This window comes from Trachinotus anak, unplaced genomic scaffold (genome assembly GCF_046630095.1).
Source record: "Trachinotus anak isolate AG129_WGS33_773 ecotype Australia unplaced genomic scaffold, CSIRO_AGI_Tana_v1 ptg000007l, whole genome shotgun sequence".
Classification (NCBI taxonomy): domain Eukaryota; kingdom Metazoa; phylum Chordata; class Actinopteri; order Carangiformes; family Carangidae; genus Trachinotus; species Trachinotus anak.
In genome coordinates this window covers 7983058-8008422 of record NW_027273858.1, presented here as the reverse complement: position 1 = coordinate 8008422, position 25365 = coordinate 7983058, and the positions used below count along the sequence as shown (strand labels likewise).

Sequence of the window (25365 nt, the reverse complement as noted above, 5' to 3'; positions counted from 1 at the left end):
TGACTTGGGTTAGCACTAACGCATGTGCCTTTACTACAGTGCGTGAGTGTATCTCTTTGAACGAGTCAATGACTTGAACCACTCACTCAGTGAGTAAGTGTATCCATGTGAACGTCATTTCATTTTCAGGAAAGGGGTGTGTCCAAGTCTAGGTAGGTACTTTTATGATCCTGGAGGGAAATTACTTTGCCTCAGCAGCAAGATATGTGACACCTGCATTTTGTTATTATATAGAGTAAATGTTTGGGGTTTTTTTTGGCAAACGGGTTTTAGAGCAGTTGTTTAATTAGTTATTGTTGCAGTTGTGGTTTAATTATAAGTTATAAGGTTCATGCTTGTGTTGCTCATCCATTGATGAAGTAAAGTCTCAGTGATGTAGCCTACCTGGTGGATGAACACCTGTGCACCTCGTGGGCTCATGAGCAGCACGGCCCGCCGTAAAGTGTCGCGATACCGGTTGAGCTCCTCAGTGCGCATCGTGTTGAAGAGGTCAGTAAAGACACGACTGACGTTGCGGTCCACCCTCTGCAAGGACACATCCAGACCCAACCGAGAAGCCTGGTCCATAAAGGTTTGCAAACCCCGGATATCTGAGGGAGGGAAACAGTGACAGAGAGTGGGTGATGGGGGATACACAAACACAAACAGATGGAGACAGAGTAAAAGTAACACTTCAGGCAGGTGCTGTGTTATACAGTACTTTATTCCCGGAGCACTTAATCAGATTTGTGGGTAAACAACCCGTGCTTTCAACACCCGCACATGCACTCAATATTTTCAGGCTTCGTTCCAAGGGCTTCAAGGCAGGTTTCGTTCTTTGCTCCTGATCTAAAGCATGACAAAACACAACAAGCACTCCTGTCTTTCTGTGTCCTGGGGTTTACAAGATATGAAACTGCAGACAGGTGTTGCTGTACCCAGAGACCTGTGTGTGTGGGTGTGGGTGTATGTGTGTGTGTGTGTGTGTGTGTGTGTGTGTGTGTTCATTATACTGGAAACCACTTAAAAGAAGCCTGCACAGCACACACAAATCAAAGGTGATGTGCAGCAGAGGGCTCACAATAAGCACACCAATCCCGGCAGTCACAGTGGGAGCAGCAGCCCAGCGTGTGCCAAGTCATGCCGCATTGTTAAAGAGAGGTTAGGTAAAATCAGTAGGGCCAGACCTCTTTCTGCATCCACAGTAGGTGTGTGTGTGTTTGTGTGTGTGTGTATGGTGTGTGGGTTTTCCCCTGTTGCATCTCTGCCGATTTGATGAGTCATCGAGTGCTCTAGTGCTTTACTGTTGAGAAAAGACAATGTACAGTGGCATATGAAGGTAAACTGGCTTGAACACACATAGTTGGTGCATAGTTTTCAGCCGTTGGAGGCCAAAACTGGAAATTAGGCTAATAGGAAAGTCCCTGACCTGGTCTGAGCAGTGAAGCAACATATTGGTACAACTAGTGCAATGTTCGATTTTTCCTGCCATTGTTTCAGTGCAATTTATTTTTTTGGAAACATAAATACTAAGAGTTGCCGCTGGATTCTCTTCAGAATAAAAATGTTCAAAGGGCAGAACAAAACATGAAATTAAATCATTCATCATTCTGAAGCGTCGCCAAACACTTACTGCAGCACTCTTTCTAAACTCCTTCCTTTGCAAACACACATTCCCATACACCCTTTTTCTATTGTCTCTAAATTGAAATGTTTACCCTTGGTGATTTTACACTGAATGCAATGGACAAAACGCTCAACCTCTGAGTAATCGCTCCTTTTGTGAGAGCACAGACACAATTTATAAGTTAATCATGGTTCCTTCACTCCAGTCCCACGACTGGACTGTTTCAATTAATTTTAGCTACAGTATTTTCTGCATACTATATTCAGCTGCAGTAACATTTGGTGATGTTGACTATAGACTAAACATACGTTCTTCAGTGTGAGCAATCTCTGTTAGATGAGACCCACAGAGTATAAAAGGGTAAACACTCTAAAAAAATTGTGGTGTCTCAAGAAGCAAACAAATTACTAACTCATACACACAAATTAACAAGTTGTGGTGTTGACGACTTTATCACTCATCCAATTCAGACTGGATCAACACAACAAGGAGCTGAGCTAACGGACCAAAAAAGACAAACAATTCTGAGTAGCAACATAATGTAGCTGCTGGGTGAAAACCTTGTATCGCTCAAATGGGAAATAGGAGAAATATACTGTAACAAACAAATAAGGGTTTTTAATCCCATGAAGAGCCAAGGGAGAGCAACCATGCGATAACTACTCCAGGACCCTGATAGAAAGACTGGACTTCAAAGCCAGCGTTCCAAACCCGTAGCAGGCTTTTCCATGGGGCAACCGTGTCAGCCTTGGACAGGGCTGCAGAAAAGAGGATTAACGTGGAATTAAAGGTCTGATTTCTCGACATGTTTACCCGAGCGTCATTTCTGAACACAAATCTGCTTCTGAAAGTTTTAGATATCAAAACTTTCCCCTTCTCTGCCCCCCCTGCATCAGTATACTGCACTCTCGCTCTGACAACTCACTCACTGCTATTTCTTTCTGTCCCTTACCTATCTTTTTCTTCACAGTATCTGTTTGAGAGGACAGGATAGGTAGATCAAGGGAGACTGGAAATACCCCATGAAGTTACTCTTATGTCCTTTTCAGCTCTATTTTACTAGAGTTGTAACTAAAGTGGGACTCCCTGTCGGAATGGAGCAACACAGAAATAAGCATATCATGATCAAAGGGCTCAGAGGTTTTTACTGAGCTGTCAAGCTGTGTTGCAATCCAAGCGGAAAAGCCAGAGAAGTGGCTACGCTACAAGCCTGTGTTTACTCAAAATTGAGATGAGTCTGCTAAAACAATCACTCTTATTCTTGCAATAATAACATTAGTTAATTATATGCAATACAGATTTTTTTGCTGATCTGAAATGCATCAGGCGCTGACTGTGCTATGCACTGCCTCGGGAGCAATTAGAGCAACAGAGAGAGAGCAGAAAGAGCAAAATTACTGCAAACCACCCTCTTTGTACTGACTGGAGATCTATCCTCTATACCATGTTAACAAAGTATTTCAAAGTTCAGTTTAACTACATTAATGCTCTGAATGAAAGGAGAACAAAATGTATCAAATATATCTTACAGTATGGTTATGAGACCCACACATCAGAGACATAATTTGCAATGTAGCAGCATTTTAGAAGACTTGAAGAAAGATCTGTGGGCTCAAGCAGAGAGAGCAAATGATCCACTCAGTCAGTAATCAGAGAATGTAAACATACATGTAAATGAATCAATGACATCCTGTCTTCAAATCACATTCAGTTCCGTCTTATCTGTGTGCATAGGTTGCTGTTTTGGAGCATGTAGATGAGGATGAGTGCCCACACCCACCCACGCACCCACACACAGTCCTTGTTCATCTGTATGCATGTACATTATGTTACAAACTAAGCTGCAGAGACAAATAAAACCAACACTTTGCAGAAGAAAAATCACAAAGTAAAGAAAAACATATGATGTTCTTACACCATGTCACAAACCAAGACAGTGTGTAAACAATGTCAAGATGGTCACAACATCAGTGTCATAGCACTGATGGAATTGTGGTGTGAAAGGAAGCTCCAAGAGTCTGGGCAGAGTTAAAATTCAAAATAAAATACACAAATCAAAAGGAAAAGAATACTGTGTGGCCACATTCACTCAGATCTGTGCCTATAGTGCCCGTGCTACGAAGGGAGGCCCTCCCCAGTATCTGCATGGTGTTTCTAAAGAAGCGCTCTGTGAGTGTGTTCTTTGGCTAAATAGTGACTGTCATTGACCTTGTTGGGTGTATTTATTGAGGTAAATCTTTGCAAATGAGCATAATCTCTCTGCTGACGCACAACTTTAAACATAAGGATTTGTGTTTTTTTGCTTTCTGAGCAAGGGTGAATGATTTTCTGAACATGCACTGTGATTTCTTTTCAGTGTATTTCTGAGCCACAGAATTTTGTCCTTGGTTTTGTTAGGACATGAGGAGGTCTACACCTATTCTCATTCAACTGTGGTCCATTCACCTGGCAGGTTCTAGAAAGCAGCTTCTTACCATTACACTTTGGGTAGGCATGAATATATCTCATCCCATTTTCTTTTGTTGGTCATGGGCTGTAAAAACTGAAGGAGAACACTGTCAACAAAATGGTTCCAATATAAGCAGTCTGGTCTGAATGTGCAGAGCAGTCTGTGCTGCGGTTACAGTCCCGAACTGAATTATTATCTCAGTCTGGGCCTGTTGAATGGTCTCACAGATACTGTACAGTGATTGCATTTTTGGCTTGCACGTTTTAGTACGAGGGGAGTGAAATTAATTGCCATATTCAAATTTGGCTGGCTTGCCTTTGGGATGACACAATACTGTGTGCTTATAAGGGAGCCAGTTAGAACAGAATGCAGCAATTGGAAAGATAAAAATGTAATAATAAAAAACTAGAAATAATGTAGAGTCAGGAATCGATAAAAAGAGAAAATAATCAGCCCTGCACAAGACTGTAGGGTTAAATTTGAGTTAAAGTTTTCTCTTGCTTTTTGTTCTATTTAAAATGAGGTCAGGTTTAGGGTTAAAATATTGTGTTGATATACAGAAAATTAGCCTGAGACATTTTGTTGAACTTCTATTTTTTGCTGAGCATCAACACAGAACTATTCAAATTAGGCCTTCCCAATTATTTTACTCTCTCACAAAAAGGTTAAATGCTTCTGTGTGGTCATGCAGAATTTATTTCTCTATTTCTAACTGGTAATCAACTTTTGTTAGCAAGGATTATAATGAAGCTACCTCCATGTAAGATATATGCACATTTCCTTCTTCCTATAATTTCCTATTACCACAGCAATTAACATTTTCTCAATGATTCCCAGTGAATTTTTCTGCATGTGGTAGGTGGCAGGTGGCAGGTGTAAATCCCTGACTGGCATATACTGTACATACTGCATAAAACAGCAAAAAACACAGATTCTCTTTCTTTACACACATTTCCTGCTCTATTTTAAAAACTTTCCTTTATCTCCTTCTCTCTCGTCTTATAGAAAGCCAATTAATTGAAGGTCACCTCTATGTTCACACCCTGTGAAATTCCTGACAAGTTAGTTGGCAGTGTTACAAACCTTATGTCCTTAATGTGACATTAACTGAAATGAAATAAAGTAACACAATGCGAGGTATATGAAAGCATGTGTCATTACACAAAAGTGTCTCAAGAAGCATGTTCACTGCTCTCAGAAGGCTTCGTTTTCTCAGAGCTGTCACTAAACCCAACTCTCCCATTAGACATTATGGACTAGCTACCAACTCTGCTGGAGATTTCCTTTGTTTGTCTACGCTCACACCCTGCCTGTGTTATAAATGCACTTTCTACATTAGGAACCACCTCCTACTTGGGACCAAAAGCAGTTTAATCAATCTCACACCTAATCCCAGCCTTATTCTCTCCTACTCTAACAGAAAGCCAGTGACTACAGGAAGGCCGGAGATGGATGTAGCTGCTCCACAGTCATTACTAAGTGCAGGTTAACTCAGACGGACCTGCCAAGGAGCCTATTGATGTTCAAGAAAATCGACCCTTCTTGAAGATTTCCTATAATCATGCCACACTCGCCTTTTATGCTCTCCTTGTTATGATAAAATGACACGGCATTTCACAGGAGCTTTTGTTTGCAGATAGTCTACCCGCTGTCCATCCTCCCCCACAGAATCAATAGCTGGTTTTCCTTTACATACACAGTGTTTTTACTGCAGTGTAAGCACACCTTCAAAGGCATTTACAAAGGCATAACATATTACAAACCTTTTAAATAAGACTAAGAGTCACGCTAGTAGCTCTCTGAAGCTGTATTTGACCACAGCAGTGCTGTGAGCTAAATGCCAAAGTCAGCACGCTAACATGATCACAAGGACAATGCTAATATGCTAATGTTAAGCAGGTATAATGTTTAGACTGTTAACCATCTAACATACCAACTCAATTTCCTATGCTAGTAAATGTGCTACTCTGCAGTAAACACAAAGTACAGCTGGGGCTCATAAACCGAAGGACTGGACAAATCAAAAATTTGACCAACCAATGATGCTAGATGGAAAGTTGGTGAATCCCCAATGTGATTATAATCCATGCATGTATGAACCATAAAGTTCATACATGCATGACACATAAAGTTCATGGTGGTGGTAGAGGAAAAGTCAGGGATCGCCAAAGTCATTAGGATTCATCCTCTGGCAACTATTAATGACTATCCATCCAATCAATCCAATAGCTGTTGAGATATGCTGCAGAATAACTGAAAACTTTGACCTCCCTTGGGCCATCATTTAAAATCATTTATGTTAGCAGAGCTGGAACAGAACAGACAGTTTTAGTAAAATTGGTTCAAACACAGTCTGAATGGTTTAGGGGGGACTGCAGAGAGTTTCAGTAAATTTTCATATTTAAAGTAATGGCTATCTAATGTCCTAACATTGAGAGGATGACTGTACTCAAAGTATTTTCAGTAGCTTGCTGTTTGAGCAGGTGTGGACCAAATAGACAGACACGTTGTGTTAGATTTAAAACGTAGCATGGCATGACAGACTTATTGAATTTGCAGCCATTCTGCTGAATGGTGTCTATCTAAAGCCATGGTTGGTTTAAAAAACAAGCAGAGAAGAAACTAAGAACCTGGGTTGTGTTTAGTCACGGTCAAATGTAAAAAGAACTGGGATAAAACCACAACTTTTGATTCAGCGCAGGAACTCAACCCACAACTGTGAATTCAGTCAATATAATTTAAATGCAGCCAAAACAAAACAGTGATCAATTGTTTGTGTATCAAAGTTTCATTTGATATATAAGCTCCACCAATGCACAAAGGGGCTGCATGGTCCTTGAAGGCGAAGCAAGAGTTTGTTTTTCAGTTGGAGACGTGAATTTTTATGGCCTTGCCATGCCCTGGGTCTGTTTTGTCTTCTTCAAACAGAAAACTGAGGCATTAAACTACCTGTCAGCACAGTGGCTCAAATCAGCAACAGTAGGACTTTTTTAAGAAAGTTAAACATTATTGGCTATAAAAAACTCTAACTGATGAGAAAGAGAGTGAATAAAGGAAGGAAAGAAAATGAAAGACAAAAAAAAGGACAAATAAGGAAAGAACAAAACAAATAACTACACACAAAGAAAAAAAAAAGCTTAATCTTAAAAGGCATGAAGGGGCTTTTGGTTAGTAATGTGCTGTTATAGGATTATCGTATAATTTTGCCCTTTCTTGTTTGCCTGAAGGCACAAAAGGCAAAAGCACATAAGGATGTTTTATAGTCGTAACAGAATGTCATCCTGCTTACTATGGAGCTACAGTAGCATAAGAATAATGTTACTTCTGTTACTTGTGAACAAAATTATGGAACATGCTCTCTCACAACAGAGAATCAAATTATGTGATGAAAATGTACAATGATAAATGTAACCAGAGGAGGTGACGCTTTAGAAGTTGTTTACATAATGTGCTTTTTATGCAACTGATGCAGTGGAGGAGACTGGAATGAATTGGCTTCCCTGACACACTTCATTACACTGAACTACACTTTGCCCCTGAGGTCAGGGAAGCCAGCTGTTTAAACTGTAATGAAACACAAAACTCACCCTGTACTCTGCAGAGCATGGTGTTGCTCTCGCCACAAAAAAAAAACTAAGGATTAAAGAAATATGACAGATTATAAAAAAAGAATTGTCTAGATAAGTGTAATATAAATAATTATGTTTTTTTTTATTCTTTGTGCATAGTTCTACAGTGCAATGCCTGGGGCTACATGCAAGTAAGTGCTCTATCTTTTCTAAAGTCTGCTTTTATAGATTAATTATAGATTAATGCACCAACTGCAAATTGACGACACAGCGGTCCAGCAAAACACCACCTTACCACGCCTCATCCAGAAATCCATCACTTTACATGTTTGATAAAGATGGCCTTGGTATAGCAAGCGTGCTTCTAATGAATTTCTACATTGTTATTTTTTCCATTCAGATTTTTCTTCTTCAGATTCTGTTAACTTTCGTATGAGTTTTGAATAACAGATTTAAAAATATAATTGGACGAGAGGATCTTTATATCTGAGGAAATCAAAAACCTACATCTTTCTGTACATGATGGATATAGACAGACTGAACACCCTGATTCTCCTGTGACTCGCAACAGTCACAAGACTGAAGAAAAACGACATCTCCTGGCAGCGCTGACAAAATCCTACAGTCCAAAGTATTACTGTGATATAGGGATATATAAATAAAGCTTTATTAAGCTTTGGAATTCTTGTTCTGCTGTATGTCTACCACATATTTATAGTGTGCAAGTTCATTATATACCTGAAACTCGAATATCTTTCTGTAAATGGGGCTGCTCTACTGTGCAGTATGTCTACATACAGATTTTGTTGAGCGCAGCCTAAAGAGAGCATTACAGTGTGCTTGTTGGACCAAAATCACAACTTTTTGGATGAACACTTTATTCTCTCATTTAGGAGGTGATAGAGAAGTGTAAAAGCAAGAGATATTACTCCAGTCATTGATACAGTAAGCCTACAGCCAAGTGCTAAATGTGACCATTTTATTTAGGTTTGTAGGAACTTGTCCACTAACTTTTGGTGCTCTGAAATTGGCAGTCTGTCAAATGGCTATGATTACTACATGGTTCACTTGATACATCTGAAAGTACCCATACATTTAAGTTTGCACTTGAAGTCTGTAGTAATTATTTAATTTTAGATTCAATGAACTAGATCAAAGTGCCAAAATAACAGAAATCCTGCCAATGTCCAAATAGGTACAGACCTAACTGTAGGTGTGTGCTCTCACTTCTCATGAAAATGTTTGGAAAACTTTAGCTTTGGATGTGTAGTCCATCTATGTCCTCAACTCATTGACCCTCTGCCTGGGTATATTATATAATAAAATGTTTTGTTATATACAACTGGTTGCCTTGTTTGTGTTGCACTGTTAACCAAACTTCTTTCTTGTCATAATTAAGCTGTTGCTTGCATTAATCAATATTCACTTGTTGTGCATGTTTATGAACGTTTTAACATACAATAACATCAGGAGTAATCATGACCACAGAAGCACGAGAAAAATATTAATGCATACATGCTGTAAATATGAAATCATCTCTCTATCACACCCCAGAGAGAAATCCCACTATAAGTATAGTAATCAAAGCACATTATACATGGATATTTACTGAAAATTGCTGCAAAAATAGTCTCTGCTGCTGTCTGTCCCACTTGAAACCATTAAAACAGGTTGACAGCAGAGGGAAAATTAAATGCTGCAACTCAAGAAGGACAAGGAAAAGACAAAAACTTGGAGGACAACGTACAACTCTCTGGAGGACAAGTTCAGAACAGAGTGCGCCCGGAGAGAAGAGAACTGGAAGAGGAAATTAAAAGAGATGGAGGAAAAGAAAGAGGGAGAAAGAAGTACTGCAAAAGAAGAAAGAACCCAGAGGAGCTTTTGGAAAATGCAGAAGAGGAGAAGATGTTTCTGGTCATGCAAAACGAAGTTGAGGACCGCGGTTGGAGAGACAGATGTAGAGACAAAAAAGAATAACAGAGGAAAGAGGAAGATGGAAATTAAAGTTCAGGATGCAGAAAAAAAGAAAGACAAGGAGGTGCATGAGGATATTTAAAAGAGGCAATAACAGGAAATGGAGTGTAGAAGAAGAAGAAACAGAAAGGACAAGACAGAACGCTGGGTCCTGTCACACTCAGTTTGGATATCGTCCCTCTACAAGTCGTAGAGAGCAGCCTACTTAATCAGCATTTGCTGATTTGCTTCAAGTATTTGCACTGATTCATATACAGCATGGTGGGCAATCAGCTCAGTGCTTTCGGACATTTGATTCTCTGTATGAAACTATTAGTCCATTAATGGACAACAATTCTTACAATACTGTTAACTCAGTGTCTTTGGGACTGTGGCTTGGATGAAGCAAGCACTTAAAATAGATCAAACTGGGTTTTAGGAAACCTTGAGGACATTTTTTCCTTCCATTTTCTGGCATGTAATGCCCACACAATTAATTGACAAAATAATCATGATATCAATCAATAATGAAAAATAATCATTAGTTTCAGCCCAAAAACCCTTAACAAAAAGCTCTGTATCACAGTCATTGGAGATGGCTTGAGAACATGAAAAATGAAAGGATCGTTCCTGGTGATGGGGGTGTCACTTCCTGTACTTTTCATGCTAAACATAGATAGAGAGATGAAGAGAGAAGACAGGAAGGCTTTGGCAAGATCACACCGAGAACATGATGTGAGCTGCAGCGCTATGAGTAAAGTTACATAATCTCATTTCCCCTGTTTGATTACCAGCGATCTGACAGTATGTGTTGGAAGCAATGTGAAGTTCTTAAGTATGCTTATGAAGTTTTATTTTTAAATGATTGTAAATGGGAGGTGATGGCAGAAGCAGGGACAAAATATCATACAGAAATTTAGCTGAATCAACTTAACTTTTCTTTAACTTGATGTAAATATTTAAGTTTTGTTAAATTCAAGTTAATTAAACTTAGAATTTCCAGTTTTAATTTTCAGACCATTTAAGAATTTCAACACATGAGTGAGGTCTTGACTTGAAATGATGAGCTGAATGAATGATCTGAGAGTTCACACAACTCATTCAATTTTTTAAAGGAACAAAACTAGCATATTAACAGACTTCCCAGCATGCAATGTTTGAGAGTTGACTCTCCTGAGACTCTCTTTTGTTGTAGAAACATACATGGTGTAAACTTGTTTGTCTAATACATGTGCAGCAAAGTCATGGTTGGTTTATTATCATGTTAATGAAAACAATGCTATGATGCCGTGGTGAAGGTTAGCATTGAATGAAGTTGGTGAAACCTTGCATGTTGTCTTTGTACTGACTCTGGGACAAAATGGCTTCAACAGCTTTAACTGGAGGTTCTTTATCGCAAAAGAAGAAGTGACGCTTTAAACTGAGAAATGTAAAAGGAAAGCAACTCTCTGTAGTGACAGTGACTAAACAGTCCTTCCAACATCTCACATTTATTGTTTTTTTTTCAAATTCAGTAAAGTCAGTTGTACATTTTCAAAATTCATTAAGTGGCATTAAACTAACTATTTAATCTAAGTTTAGTTAACTCAAATTTTCTAAGGCAGGAGGCAAACTTACATTTCTGAGTTGAATTAATTTAAAATTAGTTTCTGAATAGTTAGCAAAACAGTTCACCTTGAAATTTTAAATATTAATTTTATTCAAATCTCATCAAGTAGTGAGTTAGGCCTCTGGCTGAATAAATTAAGTGCAATGGCTCAAATGCTGTCTACTTAAATGGACAAGTTTTTTTCACTGTTTCTTCCTCAGGTAATGATTAGGTAGCGTGATAACTAATGAATAATATGTTGCAGCTTCACCAAATTTTAATGTATCACAGGGTCTAGTGGTTGATATCATAGCAGAAAATCAGAGGTATTCTTGTCAGAAAATGATTAATAAAACAACTGGCAGTATTCTAAAGCAAGATTACGTTTTTTATCGCAACTTTAAAAGCAATTCAATGTGTTTTACATAATGCATAAGACTTAAAAGAGGGGAAAGGAGCAGAAGACACATAAAGCACAAATTAGAACAAGGTAAACAAATGTTTAGATCTTTAAAAAAGCAGGTAGAGTTCAGGATTTAATCACAAGGCAGATAACTGTGTGGCTGCTTAAGATTTTGCTGTAGGCAGTGGTGAAGATTTGTTCTAAAAGGTTTTAAAGGTAGTTGGAGTGCTTGTGTAGCATAGTAATGAAAAGCTGCTTCTTTGTTTGTAGTTAAAACCACTTCCACTTCCAATAGCATGACCAGGATCAGGCTCAGAGAAGCTCAGAGTATTTTTGGTGCTAAACGTCTGAGATATTTATAGATGATCAGCAGTACTTTAAAGGCTACTGTATGACACACTAAAAGCTGGTGTGGAAACCTGAGAATTGCTGTGATGTGTTGAATCAGCTGCAGATGTCAAACAGTATTTCTCTGAGAACCTGCGGAGGATTAGTTACAGTGGTGAAACCTCTTACGTCTTGGGTCATGAGTTTTCTAATTCTTTATTGGTATTTATTTTTTGAAAATGCAACTTTCTTATCATGACTTGGAATTTAAATTTTAACTAGCTGTATGCACTCAACCTAGACAAGCAGCTTGACAGGAAGTATTTTTGATTACTTGTATCCTTTTAACCCTGTTACTTAACAAGTCCATGTCCAGCTCTAACAAGTCACACTGAAGCTGGAGTGTTTTTTTACTTCTTTGATTTGACTTCTCCTTTGTGACTGTGCACACACTGTACCTGACTGACATCTCCCTGCCTCTCCTGTTAACTTTGTTGCACATGTTAAGGCTCAGCACTGCTATGATGAATCTTTGAGGTGTAGACACTTAGATTACCTGAGCAATCCACAGGATATTCTCCTACATCATCATCAATCAACCGAAGTTCCAGTGTGGGTGTTTTTTGGTATCAACTGAAATATGTCTGTTTCATAAATACCAAAAGCTGGAATCCAGTGGCAGATTTGTAAACTTCTAATCTTTATTTCTCCAACAGTTTCTCATTTTAACCATAACCTTTTTGAAAATAAGAGGGTTTTGAAGTAAACATGTTTATTTTTTTTTTAAGTAACTGTCAAAAAACTGTTATTTTTGAGAAAAAAGAAATCACATTATACCCACCTCGGATTCGGAAAGTAAATACAACTCATACAAATCAGCACAGGTTTGAGAAATTAAACACTTATTTATCATAAATAATGTGTTAAATTACTCATTACCACATCCAAACACACACACATAAACAAATTCATAATCTGAGTAAAACTTAGTGAACTCCTGCAGCTGTTTCTCCCTACTCACACGTGCTAAGCATAATTTCAACATTCACTCAGTGCCAACACAGATTTGCAGACAGGACTCTTCTCTCTAGGCAATGGTGTGGGTCACTGTGGTACTGCTTCTAGGCAGGCACCACGGGTATTTTGACTGTTCTGTGATGTGAGTCCTAATTAGCCGCTACATTCCTTAATTAAACGAGTGCAGAGTTAAACAGTGTAACACAAGCAAATGTCAATGGTGCCGACTTTGTCGCACCTAATTTAGCAGACTTAAAAAAAAAAGGGCTAGTTTGTCAGAACTAGTATTCCCAGCCCTTATTTCTCACCAGTACCCCTGTGTTAAACTGAGCCTTCATTCATTAGACATAGGTTACCTCTCACAGGACTTTTAACTGAAGGCTACAGGGCACTGTGCTGGCGTGAGATGTTATACATTGATAGTTCCTGACAAGATATCAGTGAATGAAACTAAGAGACAGCTTAAAAAAATCCTTAAAATGCAGATGGATGGACAGATAACAAGACAGTCAGACAGCTAGCTAGTCTAAAGAAAAGACAGATAGATAGAAAGACAGCTAGTCAGACAAACACCTAGGAATATGTAAGTTCAACAGCTGAGAAAATGTAGTGCCAAAGGAAAGGGCTGTTTGACGGCAAGACAAAGAAGTGAAAATATTCTAAATTTAGTGCACACTTCAGCTGATACTGGCTTTTTTGGGTGGGCATTTATTTAAAGTGGCTAAAACACATTTCTGAGGGTCCATCCACAGCACATTGCTCAGCTTCTGTGCTGGCACTCCAAACTGGGAGTACGCAGATCCAGATCTACTGCAGGTTGTACACTGACTATAGATAAGTACCTCACACAACGCCACGTCAATAACCTGCACTATCACTTTAGAGGACTTAACTAAATATTCTTTGTTACTTTCCACCAATGGATGTTTGTAGTTTGAGTCCCCAGCTCTGCCACTATTTAATGAGTGTGATATGGAATTGCTGCACAGTACACACTATTATGATGTACATGCTGGTCATGTGGCATGACGTCACTACTCCTGAGCCTCGGGATTTAATGTCTCCCGTAGTCAGACAGTATGACAGATGCCCCTCTGTGGTGGGATTTTAATCTGTCTAAATCAAAGCTCAGAGTGTACTTTCTACAACAAGTGCCAATGTCAGAAGCAAATCCAAGGACAGATCTGTGTAATTGTGAAACATGTCACATACATTCACATGGAGCACTGTGACTGCTGCGGAGTTCAAACTGCGGGGTGGAAGCTTGTATAAGGATTGTGGGTGGCTGTATCCCCTTGAGGGCTTGCTTTAGTATACTCCATAGACTGCAGCTTCCACTGTACCGAAAAAAATAAAACAGATTTACACTACCTTCTAGATTGCACTTTTCCAAGCAGTAAAAAGATTAGCCAGCAGTGGCAAAGCATCATCTGTGGAATGCCAATGCAGCAATATAGTCCCCTCATCTTTCTGCCCTTGTACTACCTTGCCAGTCACTTCTGGAGCCACAATCCCTTGCCTTTGCCAAATGTGGGTCAAGAAAGGTCTAGTCCACAGGGGCGCCGTGGTGAGAATAATGAAACCGAAATGGAGAACATCAGAGAATAAATAAAGTACTGTTGGGACACACACTCATTCTCTAGTGCCGCAAATGAGCCAATTAGGCTCAGACCTGTCTCTTCATAGGGATGCTACTGATGGTGAGTGCACTGCAGAGATCTTGTTTTCCCTTACAATTCCTCTGAACTTTGATTTATTTTTTAGCAGTGTGCATATACAGTATGTGTGTGTATGTGTGTGCGTCTGTGTGGGAGTGGTGATGCTCTTTCATCTTAGTTCCAACTCAGTGTATTCTTTTCAGATTTCTTAGTGTTAATACGGATTTACTTCAGCAGCAAACTGATCTGCCCCTGACACTGGGGATGGTTTTGGCACATTTACATTTAAATGAAAGAGATCATCTTACATACAATTGTCATGTTTATAGGATACATTTAGCCATCAGCTGCTCTCATTTGCCCTTACTCACCATAGTCGCTCTCATAAAAGATGATGAACTTCTGCCAGTGCAGCTCAGAGATGAGGGTGAGCAGGACGTCGTTGATTCGAACAGGTGGACGGGCAGCCAACGTGTAGCTCTCTCCGTCTGGGCTGGGGTTGAGCTGGCAGGCAGTGCGGGGTGAACCATCCCCGTTTCTCTGGATGAAGAGATGCGGGATGTGCATTGCATCTGTCAGGGACTGCAGGGCACTTGCGGCTGCACAGCCTGTAGATGTGACCAGAGCGAGGATCCCCTGGTTCATCAGCTCGCATGCTGGACAGAGAAAAGAAAAAACAGAGAGAAGGATGAGGGGTGGTTAAAATGATTTGAGGAGGTAAATAAGGATGAAGGACACAGAAGTATGTGAAGGGACACAAGAGAAAGAGAGAAATAGGAAAAAGCACACAGATGGAGAAAAACAGGGTTGGAATAGAGAAGAGGAGAAATGAGATAAAACATGGTTAGATATGCTTCAAATGTCAAATCAAACTGTCATCAGTTCCAACAAGATTTTCACTTCAGAATCATTTTTTCAGGTTTTAAGAGTGCTGCACATTATTCAAGAAAGTGTGTTCAACTGGGCTTAAGAATTCAAGATGGTTCTTTGTGTATCCTACTTAGGATTACGTCTGAGCCTCTGCAGTACAGAACAGATCACAGAAAGGAGAGGGTTGGTACTGAAGTTGTATTATAATGTGTAGATGAGAGATTCAGTGGGGGGGGCATCCTCTAATCCTTGTCCCCAGACAAAAACGAGACAGCTGATTAAAGCAGCAATGCTTGTTAAAAGGTAACAATCACATGAAAACAGCAGATGAATCACAGAGCTGCAGGAGTCAGTGTGGTACTCTGGAAAAAACACAGACCAAAGGTGGCAACTGAGTGGGTGGAATCTATGACAAATAAAAATCAAGAATATTCATGCCTGATGCAGAAGGTTAGATGCAAAATGACGCCTCCCATGAGTCTAAACCAAATACAGTCCCACACACCCCTCACTTTCTCTCTCTCTGTCATGTAGACAGGGTGGAATTCTGTAAACCAGTGCAGATTAAGACTGCAGACACATGCTTGTAGTGTCTGTGTTGGGTCTTAACGTCCTTACATTTTTATTTAGACATGTTATTTGGGCAAAATCTGTTTTAGATCCTCTTAAGGTAGGCCATGTTCCAGCAGGCTGGAACAAAATGTCAAATATCTTTTTAAGAAGAAAATGCCATCTTTGACATTTTTAATACATCCGACATTGACAAGAAAAGCTGTGGTGGTAAATATTTAATACCAGTAGGTAGACTTGAGGTTGCAGTGATCTGTACTATCAGGTATTTGTTATTTTGCTTTTCAGATTATTTGACAGCTGATATCCGAGTTTGTTTTGCTATCACTGTGAAGAAGTACTATACAATATATTTTAAGCAAATTATATTTATAACATAATTTCATAATTCTATCTTTAATACATTTATGTGTAGTTTAAAGGGAAAGTGCAGTTCACATGCTCTTTTTACTTAGACAAATCTAAAACTTGCTTTTAAAGTGCTTTTGAAACATTCATCTGCAGAAAACAGATACTGATCCTAATTTCACACTGTTAGGTTTAACACACAGACTGAAAGCAACTGTGCCTCGAATTAGGACATTTTCACGAATACAAGATATATATTTGAAACAATATTTCTTTCTGAGCTGAAACCACAGCTTATATTCTTCAAAGGTTTCTTAGAGCACAAGTACACATTCATTATTTGTTGCCCATATTAGCCGACCAAATATATTCGCATCCTTTCTTGGATACAAGATGCAAACACACAAATAGTCAATTAGCATGAATGAGAAAGTGACGTGAATCCAAATGCAACAGTTTGAATGAAGAATATTTTATTCACATTTAATTTTAAACTCCCTCTCTGCTATGAGCTGCATAATCATCTACTAGAGGGATGCAGTCTACAGTCTAATTTTGCATGTGACATAAGACAGGTCTTTAAAATTCAAGTCACTATTTCTCACACAGCAGGGCTCTTATAATTTCAGCACAAACAGCTGAGCATATTGTACAAAACAACAATTAAATGTTCTGCTGCATTGCATGTTGCTGCATTTCATAATAGCTAATTATAGAGTCGACTTCAATGTCAATGCAGAATTTAGCACAAAGCAACAGCAATGCAGTCTAAGGCAACATTTCATCTAATAAACCTGTGATATTGAGCATCATAAGAAGCACAAGGAACATACAGGTAAGATACTATGAAGATAAATCCAACATGATACCAGAGGAGGTGTGAATGGGGAGGTGTAGAAAAAGGAGGGTGGCCGTGGAGAGGAGGCATTAGGGATGAGGATAGAGGTCGAAGAAGGAGAGGTGAGAAAGGGGAGAAAAGGAAGGTGATGAGAGAGAGAGGGGTGGTGTTCTGTGAATGGAGCCATACTGGAAAAGGCTTGTATGTGTGTGTGTGGGTGTGAATGCGTAGCTGAGGGGGAGGACTATTAATGTGACAAATGGCGATTTCATCTGCTGACTGCATGCACAGGACTACATTAAGGCACTGTAAATCATGAGTACAGAGGCAACTAAATAACATACTGAGGAGGAGCCGGGAAAGTAGGAATGTCAGACAGTCGAAGCAGAGGCAGATGCACTGTCGTTGTTCTAGTTGAAGAAGAACAAGAAAGAGAGCGCAGAACAAGAAGCGATGAGGAGAACAGCGCGAGAGAAGTAGAGGGATTATTTGTAGCTTTTTGCATGAATACTCAGGAGAGTTCAAGAAAGACGATGTACTTCTGCAGAGAGAAGGGAGGGTGTTGCTGTTGTGGGGGCCAATATGTGCAGCAGAGCACTTGGCAAACATTCTGGAAGTGCAGCGTGACATGCTAATGCTCAGCAGGACGCCACGTGATTGACAGTAATACAAAACTAGAGCATGTTTTAACACTGATACAATGTCTAAATGTGTCAGATGGCAACAATAAACTGCGCGCTGTGCTATGTACTGAAAACAGAGCAGTCTGTTCCTAAGAGCTGGTTCCCTGTTAACAAGTTTTCTCATGTGCAGCCCACTCAGTATAAACTTTCCAGGGCTGTGTAGATATGCTGTGATTGGTGCGTGGATCAATTTAAAAGAGGCTACATGTGCTATTTTAAACACAAATGTATTAGAGCTTAAAAACAATTCAATTAATCAATTAATCTATTAACAGACATCAATCAGCAACAAGTTTGATTATAAATTAATCATAAAATGGCAAACATATTCTTGTTTAAACTTCTAAATTTGAAGATTTGCTGCTTCTCTGTGTTTTATATTATTTTAAATGGGTCTTTGGACTGTTAGACAAAACAAGACATCTCCCTGAAATTTCACAGACTTGTTCATTTAGTCTATGAAATGTCAGGGTGATGTTTTGATGTCTATTGAGTGATCCAAAAAATAATCTAAGAGATTAATTGATAATGAATGAAATCATTGGTTGCAGCCCAAAAATATTTCAAGACCAAATGATTGTGAAATGATTGTCAGCCTTTATTTTGCACCTGTAGTATATTTTAGTGTTCCTGAATATGTATCTTAAATTACAGCAGTACGGCATTCATTATTTATTTCACTTGTTCCACCATCTGTCATTGCTCCAGCATCTTTGCCTGAGCTTTTTTTTATTCCTATAATACGTAACCCCTACCCCCCGTCCCTCAGCCACTTTTAGTAGACTGTGGCTAAAGTGCGACTGCAACCATTTTGGCTTCCTAATGGATACCCCGTGCCCATTATACAGCAGACAGCACACTGACAGGAGGGAGGAGGGCTCCACAGTCATTGGCAAGGATGATAATGGTGGAATAATGACTCTTAAATGTTCCCCCTGAAGTGGACAGTGGCCATCACTCATGTCCTGCTAGCTATCTGACATCTACTGTCAGCATGTAACAGCAGTCTTATACATACACCTTGAAAGAAAAGCTTTCTTTTTCTTCCTAAACGCATATGAAACATCCTGAGACCACTGATTTATTATAATTCTATTTATGGATTAATTTCATTAAATGTGTAGGCCGTGTCTATGGATGGAAATAGATGGATGGAAGGATTTTAAAAAGAGCCAACAAGTCTTCTGTAATTGAAAGGAGTTACAATAGGGAGATGCAAACAACAGCTGTTTTCTGTAGAAAGAGAGATTTTCTTCTCAGTAATGGTATGGTTGATTGATGGATGCTGAACTCAGTAGTGGTGAATTAATTTTCAAACATGTCTAATCAACACTGTACTTTCAGATCCTGGTATAAATACAATCACAATGAGATCATGCATTTTAATTTGTCAGGGAGCTCGCAGACCAAATCAGCAAAGGGGCTGGGAGAGTGGAGGCAGTATTTTTCATGTCCCCACACTCATAATTGAAACACTTTGAAATGACATCTGCCATGCAGATTAGGTCTGATCAACAAAAAAGACACAGTATTTTTCCGCACAAGTCCTGCCTCATCAGACCAGTTCAGTTATGCGTGTATGGTGCAGGGGAAATTATGATCAAGAAGACATTACAACTTCTTGCCACACAATCTGTTTTCCCATGAAAACAGGATGTCATCAGTGTCTTGCCCTCATTTTATCAATGTAATATGAAGGGATGAGATGAACCACCACACCACTGCTGTAGTGAATACTGCATAAATTGGGGCTGTCTCAGTGATTTCACAGTCAAATCAGACAGTCTCATTTAGTTTGCTCTGACTCAGAGCACAATCCTGGGATTCAAAGAAGAGAGTCACCACTGGGATAAATTTGACAGTGTTGTCAACGCCACTCTACCTTGCAGTGACAATGGTGTAACGGATCTAATTGAGACAGCTTGTAATATGTGATGCCGAATGAAATGTCTGTTTTGTGCAGTTTTAAAAGCAGATTTTTTCTTTTTACTTTGACTGTATTATTCTTTTTATTTTTAGGATAAATGCATACTTATTCAATCTTAATATAAAATTATGAGATAAAGAAGATGTTATACCTCATAATAATAATTATAATATGTGTTATATGTGTAATATAATGTATATGTAACATATATCTATATAAACTAAATAACAATTTCCCCGAGGGATCAATAAAGTATCGATCTACCTACCTATCTACCTATCTATCTATCTATCTATCTATCTATGGTAAATTACAGGTGATCAAACAAAAGAGTTTGAGGAAACATCTGATTCAACATACAATTTTAATCTTTTTTAGAAAAAAACTACTGCAAAGTGAAAATTGGAACTGTTCCAATGTTGGATCCAAGAAAAAAAATTATTAAGAAAATTAAGAATTACCATATATTTACTTTGACAAATATCACCATTGAAATCTGTGTCATGATTCTAGTGGAAATGGTAATTTTTCCTTTTTACATTCAATGAAAAACATATAAATGATGATGATGTGATTTTGCTGGGGTCTGCACAAAGTTTTTTACAGTACCATAGGTACTGAGATATTTTTTATTTGACATAAATCATCAGGGACAAGTTGTATGTATGCAAATGAAGGGAGGAGACACCTCAAACTTATTTAAGCACTTCAACAAGTTCAGAATTCAGGGTGAGTGAGTGACAGTTATTAACATCTGTTGATCTGTTGTAGCAGCACTTCACACACAACGTTCACAAAGGCTTGCTATTCTTATCTTGTTCAGGCTAACAGCAGCATGCTAGCAGTGTTAGCTGTGTGTGCACTGTGTGTGCAGCAACCTCTGTTTTCTGTTTCTTTCGGCAGTGTGGTATATTTTAATCAAGAATCATGGACTTTCTTTGGCATTAGTACTGACTACTACATTTCTGGTATCGTGACCTCATCATGTGGTGCTGAGATCGACCCAACTTCTAAATTAGTCATTGATGGCTTTTAAGTATTCAGCAGGGAAAACTGGCATATAGTGCAGTTTTTTATATTTTAGCTGGTTGAACATTCATAAGAGCTTTAAATGATCCAGATCACGCTCAGCTAAGAGGAGACTGGATGTTGTGTCATTTCTACATTATGAATAGGTCCTTACACACTGCTTTTGGCAGCTTTTCCCCAATATTATAGCTCTTCACCACACAGAGAGTACAAATGGGAGAGATCAGTATTATATGGCAGCTGGACTGCAGCTTAGTTCAACACTGAAGTGTGCAGCAACATTGTACCTCCAGTAAAAATGAATCGTCTCTCTATCTTTCTCTTTCACTCACTCAATCTTGTCTTGCTCTCATCTTTTGTGAAGATAAACATCCATGGCCCTTTCCCTTTGCCTGCACTCCTGCTGTCAGACTAAGATAAGAGTATATATACCCGTCAATACTATTGATGCTAAGACTGCCCATGTCATCTGAACTGTGATGGAGTATTTCACCACTGTAAATTATAGGCTACCTTCCAGACAAGTGACAGGTAGAAATAGAATTACTACAGTAGATACTGTCTCTATAAAGGGAGTGGATACAATAACAACAGGACTTGTACATTGCAGAATGACCCAATGCACTAGCCCTGCAGTAAATATTAGCTTTGTCAAGCTTCAATGTTCAATTTCTGTTTTGTCCTCAGGCATTGTCAGGAACACCTCACAAAATAATGCAATTCAATAGAGCACCACCACAACCTCCAGTCTCTGAAATTAGCTTGACTGGTAACCTCCTTATACAGTCTCAACAAAAGATTCACAAAAGGTTGTATTTGGCGGAGGTCTTCTGGATTGATATGATATTTCAGAGAGATCCTAGTGACTGAGGAGTTAAGATGCTGACCATGTTATAGCAATGTTCCTGGTTCAAGTCCAGCTGTAGACATTTGTACCATGGCATTTCTCTCCTGTCATTTCCTGTCAGCTCTTTACTACCACCTGGTTAATAAAGGGGAAAAAAAACACAAGCAATACTTTGGAAAAGGGAGAAATGACATTACAGTAGATTGTTTACCTCTGTATGCGGTAGACGCTTGGAAAGATCTGAGAGATGCAAGATATTTAAAAAAAAAAAAATAGAAGTATGAACACTTGATTGTATGCCTTCACCATCTAGTTAATATGCAGCTTATATCAATGTCTGTCCAGACTCATATAATATATGTAGTGAAGAAGGAATTTAATAAAAAGTATTAAGTGTATTTTCAAGGTGGGCAACCAAGACTAGTCTGACCAATTCAGTGTCTGACCAAATGTGATATATGGTCAATCTCCTCTTCTGTTCCAGAGTTACGGCATTTGAAAAATAATGGCCAGAAAGGTGGTTTTTAGAACATTATGATGGATTGCTCCAACACAATCTATTTTTAATAATCATGATAGTGCAGCTGAACTAACATATTTATATCAGATATATATTCATATCAACATTTTTATTTTCTGATCTCCAAAATCATAGACTTTTTTTCCCAACAGCAAGAACTCAAAAGTCAATTCCTCTTGATTCTCAGAGCAAAGGCAGTTATTGTTGACACTTTATGAATTGCTAAAATGGCTCCACCAACTTGTGAATAATTCACTGCAGTGGTGGCAGTGTTGCACTAGACATATGAGGCACTGCTACACTAAATCCAGTTTTCTTATCAGGCACATTATCTTAATCTGACTGAAAAGACAACCAATTTCAGAATCAGAAAAACTTTACTGACACCCACAGAGAAACTGCTTTGTTACAAATGCTCAACACTCAGTGAGGTCATCTTCCTCCCCAGCACAGCAAGAAAATTAATCAAAGAAAATTACTCTGGCTGAGCTCCCTGGCCTGTGGGTGTGGGCACAGTGGAGTATGACTACAATGGCATTGTCCACTCCGTTATCCAGTTGGAGGGCGTCCAATGAAGGCTGAACCAGTGGCCGGAGGGAATCCAGCACCAGTCTTTCAAAAACCGTCATGATGTGGGAGGTCAATACTACTGGCGGCACTGAGATGGGCCTCCTTCGGTACAGGAACCAGGCACAATGTCCTCCTCAAAACAGGGACCTTTCCCCAGACACAGCTGGGGGGCGCAGGTCTCGAGCACACTTGGGCTGATGTTGTAGGGACCGGCAGCCTTTGCCATCTACTTTGTCCTTTTCACCTGGGCAGCAGAGATGTTTAGTGGGCTGGAGGTGGCGTTGTTGCTGGGTGGTTGTTGATCAAAGTGGTTTAATGTGAGACTGACTGACAAGTGTATCACAGAAATGGTGAAACTCATTGGCTGTCAATATTCCTATCAACCATCTGACTGCTGGGCTTGTAACCAGTGATGGTCCTCATGCCTCTCCAGACTTAGCTGCCTCCCTGTCCCCTGACCCAAATGCTGCCTTCTTTCTGTCAGTGTTTTGATGTCCTTGGTAACCCTGGGCTTGTTGTTGGGGAAAAGGTGGACAGTTTTGACCAGAACAGAGGTGTCCAGAGAGAAGCTGATAGACTCCGTCGAACGGTCTGTCAGTCCATCTGTGCCATCACCATTTGGCAAGAGAAAAACATCCCAGTGGGTGCATTTAAAGCAGTCTTGCAGGGGCTTTTTACCACTTTCAGACATAATGTACTGTAATAACAAATTCCCTCTGTGTGTGTATAAAAAAACCAATTACAGACATTTATAATGTTATCTAACCTGCACTATGGGCAGACTGGCCTTAGAAGCTCACAGAGGAACTGGCTGCTGCTTTGTGGGAAATCTAAAGAACAATTGTATACAACAGTCATACAGTAAAAGCTTGTAGCTTGCAAAAACAGAGACGGTGTCTTGTGTTTTTCAGTCACTCTTTTTCTTGGAGACTTTGTGTCACAGCTGTTGCTTTGTGTTCTTTGCTGCAGAAGCTGCAATCAATCAAAAAATACGGAGTATATTGGACATCAAAATGGTTTGTGGATTGACAATGAGACCCAGTTTGTTCTGTCATGCTTTCATGTCTCCTCGCCTGGGTCTCTATGTTAAATATACTTTTGAGAGCTGTTTCTTATTATTTCTGACATCGGAGCTGACAAAAGAAGATAGCTGCTGTGGACCTATGAAATTTATGCTCGGGGATATTTTTCGACTGCTAGCACCCAAGGGACGTGACAGAAAAAGGCCTGCAGTCTAAATCCCTGCAGCCTGGGAGAAGAGCACAACCTAATGAAAAATACTCTACTCCCTATACATTCAGTGAACAAAGTAAAGAAACAAAACAAAAACAGCAGAGAATTGTTACACTGAGAAGACACACCCAATGCACGGTTCTCAGAAAGTGCTGAGTCACTGACTGCTATTCTGACACTGAAACTGATGCCACTAGACAATGATATAAACAACACCACCAACATGTGATACAACTAGCTGCCATGTCTTGTGGTATCAGGCTCAACTGTTGAACAATTGGTAGCGACTTAACCCCTTTTCCCCGAAGCGCTGAGCTTTTGGTGTGCTTCACAGGGCAGGCATTGGTGGGGAGTCTCAGCCTTTAACATAAAAAATTGTGGTTTTACTCCTTAGATCATGTTTATGTCTCTGTTTGAACGAGATGACTAATACCACTCTGGATTGCACTTATATTTAAATGAATCTCCACCATTCTGTGTTTCTTGTGTTATCGCTTAACTCCCTCTTTCCTTTCCCAGAATGTGTTTGACTCTGTCACTTGTTCTCTTATCAACTTAGCACAACCCTTGTTCCTTCCAGGGATAATATGGTCAGTCTAATGTGCATAATGTAGTCCTTTGCATATGCAATGATGTGTGTGTTTGTTTTTTTTTCTTTTGCTTTTATAAGGCTGATTAGCTCTCTCACAACTTACATGCAGCAGTGCTTGTTGGGACAACTGGCCATTGGCAGCACTGTGGTGATTATTGAAACAGGTGAGTATGAGGCCTAGTTTTTATATGGCAAACACATGCTTGGGTTTTGTGATGATTGATTTGGATGGTGTTATCGAGAAAGATTGGCTAGCATTGTCAGAGGATAATCATGACTCATTCACCACTGGGACATGGACAGGCTGGGTGTTTGCTTGTCTGCTGGAATTAGCAAACATCTCACGCTCGCTCTTGGTAATGTGTCATTTGTTCTGATATCATCAGTTTCTTCGTCTCCCTTTGTCTGTAGTCTTCTGATCTCTTTCTTTTTTCCCCTGTCTACATATCTCACTCGGTCTTTTCTTTCTCATCTTATCCCTCTGTGTTTGCCACTCACTTGTCCTCTTCACATCACCCTGCATGTTGCTTATCAATCTGCCCTTGTCTTTCTGCCCTTGTCATCTGCATCCCAAGCAATACCTCAAACATGCAAGATAAATAATGAATTATCCTAAGTTCAGTCAAGGATGCTCCCTTCCTTTGTGCTACTGTTGTAGAGTATGAGCATACAATGTCAGAGGATTAAATAAAATGGTTTTAATAATCTTGTTCCATTCACAAGCAGCTTTTTAAAAACCCACAATTCAGACAACAGTGGTCAGATCAT

At 39.4% G+C, this 25365-nt stretch overlaps 1 protein-coding gene across 3 annotated transcripts in view; it reads right to left on the bottom strand.

The window, feature by feature from the left end:
• The window catches only part of LOC139622712 (glutamate receptor ionotropic, delta-1-like), a 222398-nt gene that overhangs the window by 71444 nt on the left and 125589 nt on the right, over positions 1–25365 (bottom strand). For all 3 annotated transcript variants that reach the window (XM_071480238.1, XM_071480237.1, XM_071480239.1), the window contains 2 exons: positions 14942–15226; positions 385–590 (listed from right to left, as the gene is read on the bottom strand). In XM_071480238.1, coding sequence (XP_071336339.1) covers positions 385–590; positions 14942–15226 — 491 coding nt within the window. The remainder of the gene's footprint in view (positions 1–384; positions 591–14941; positions 15227–25365) is intronic.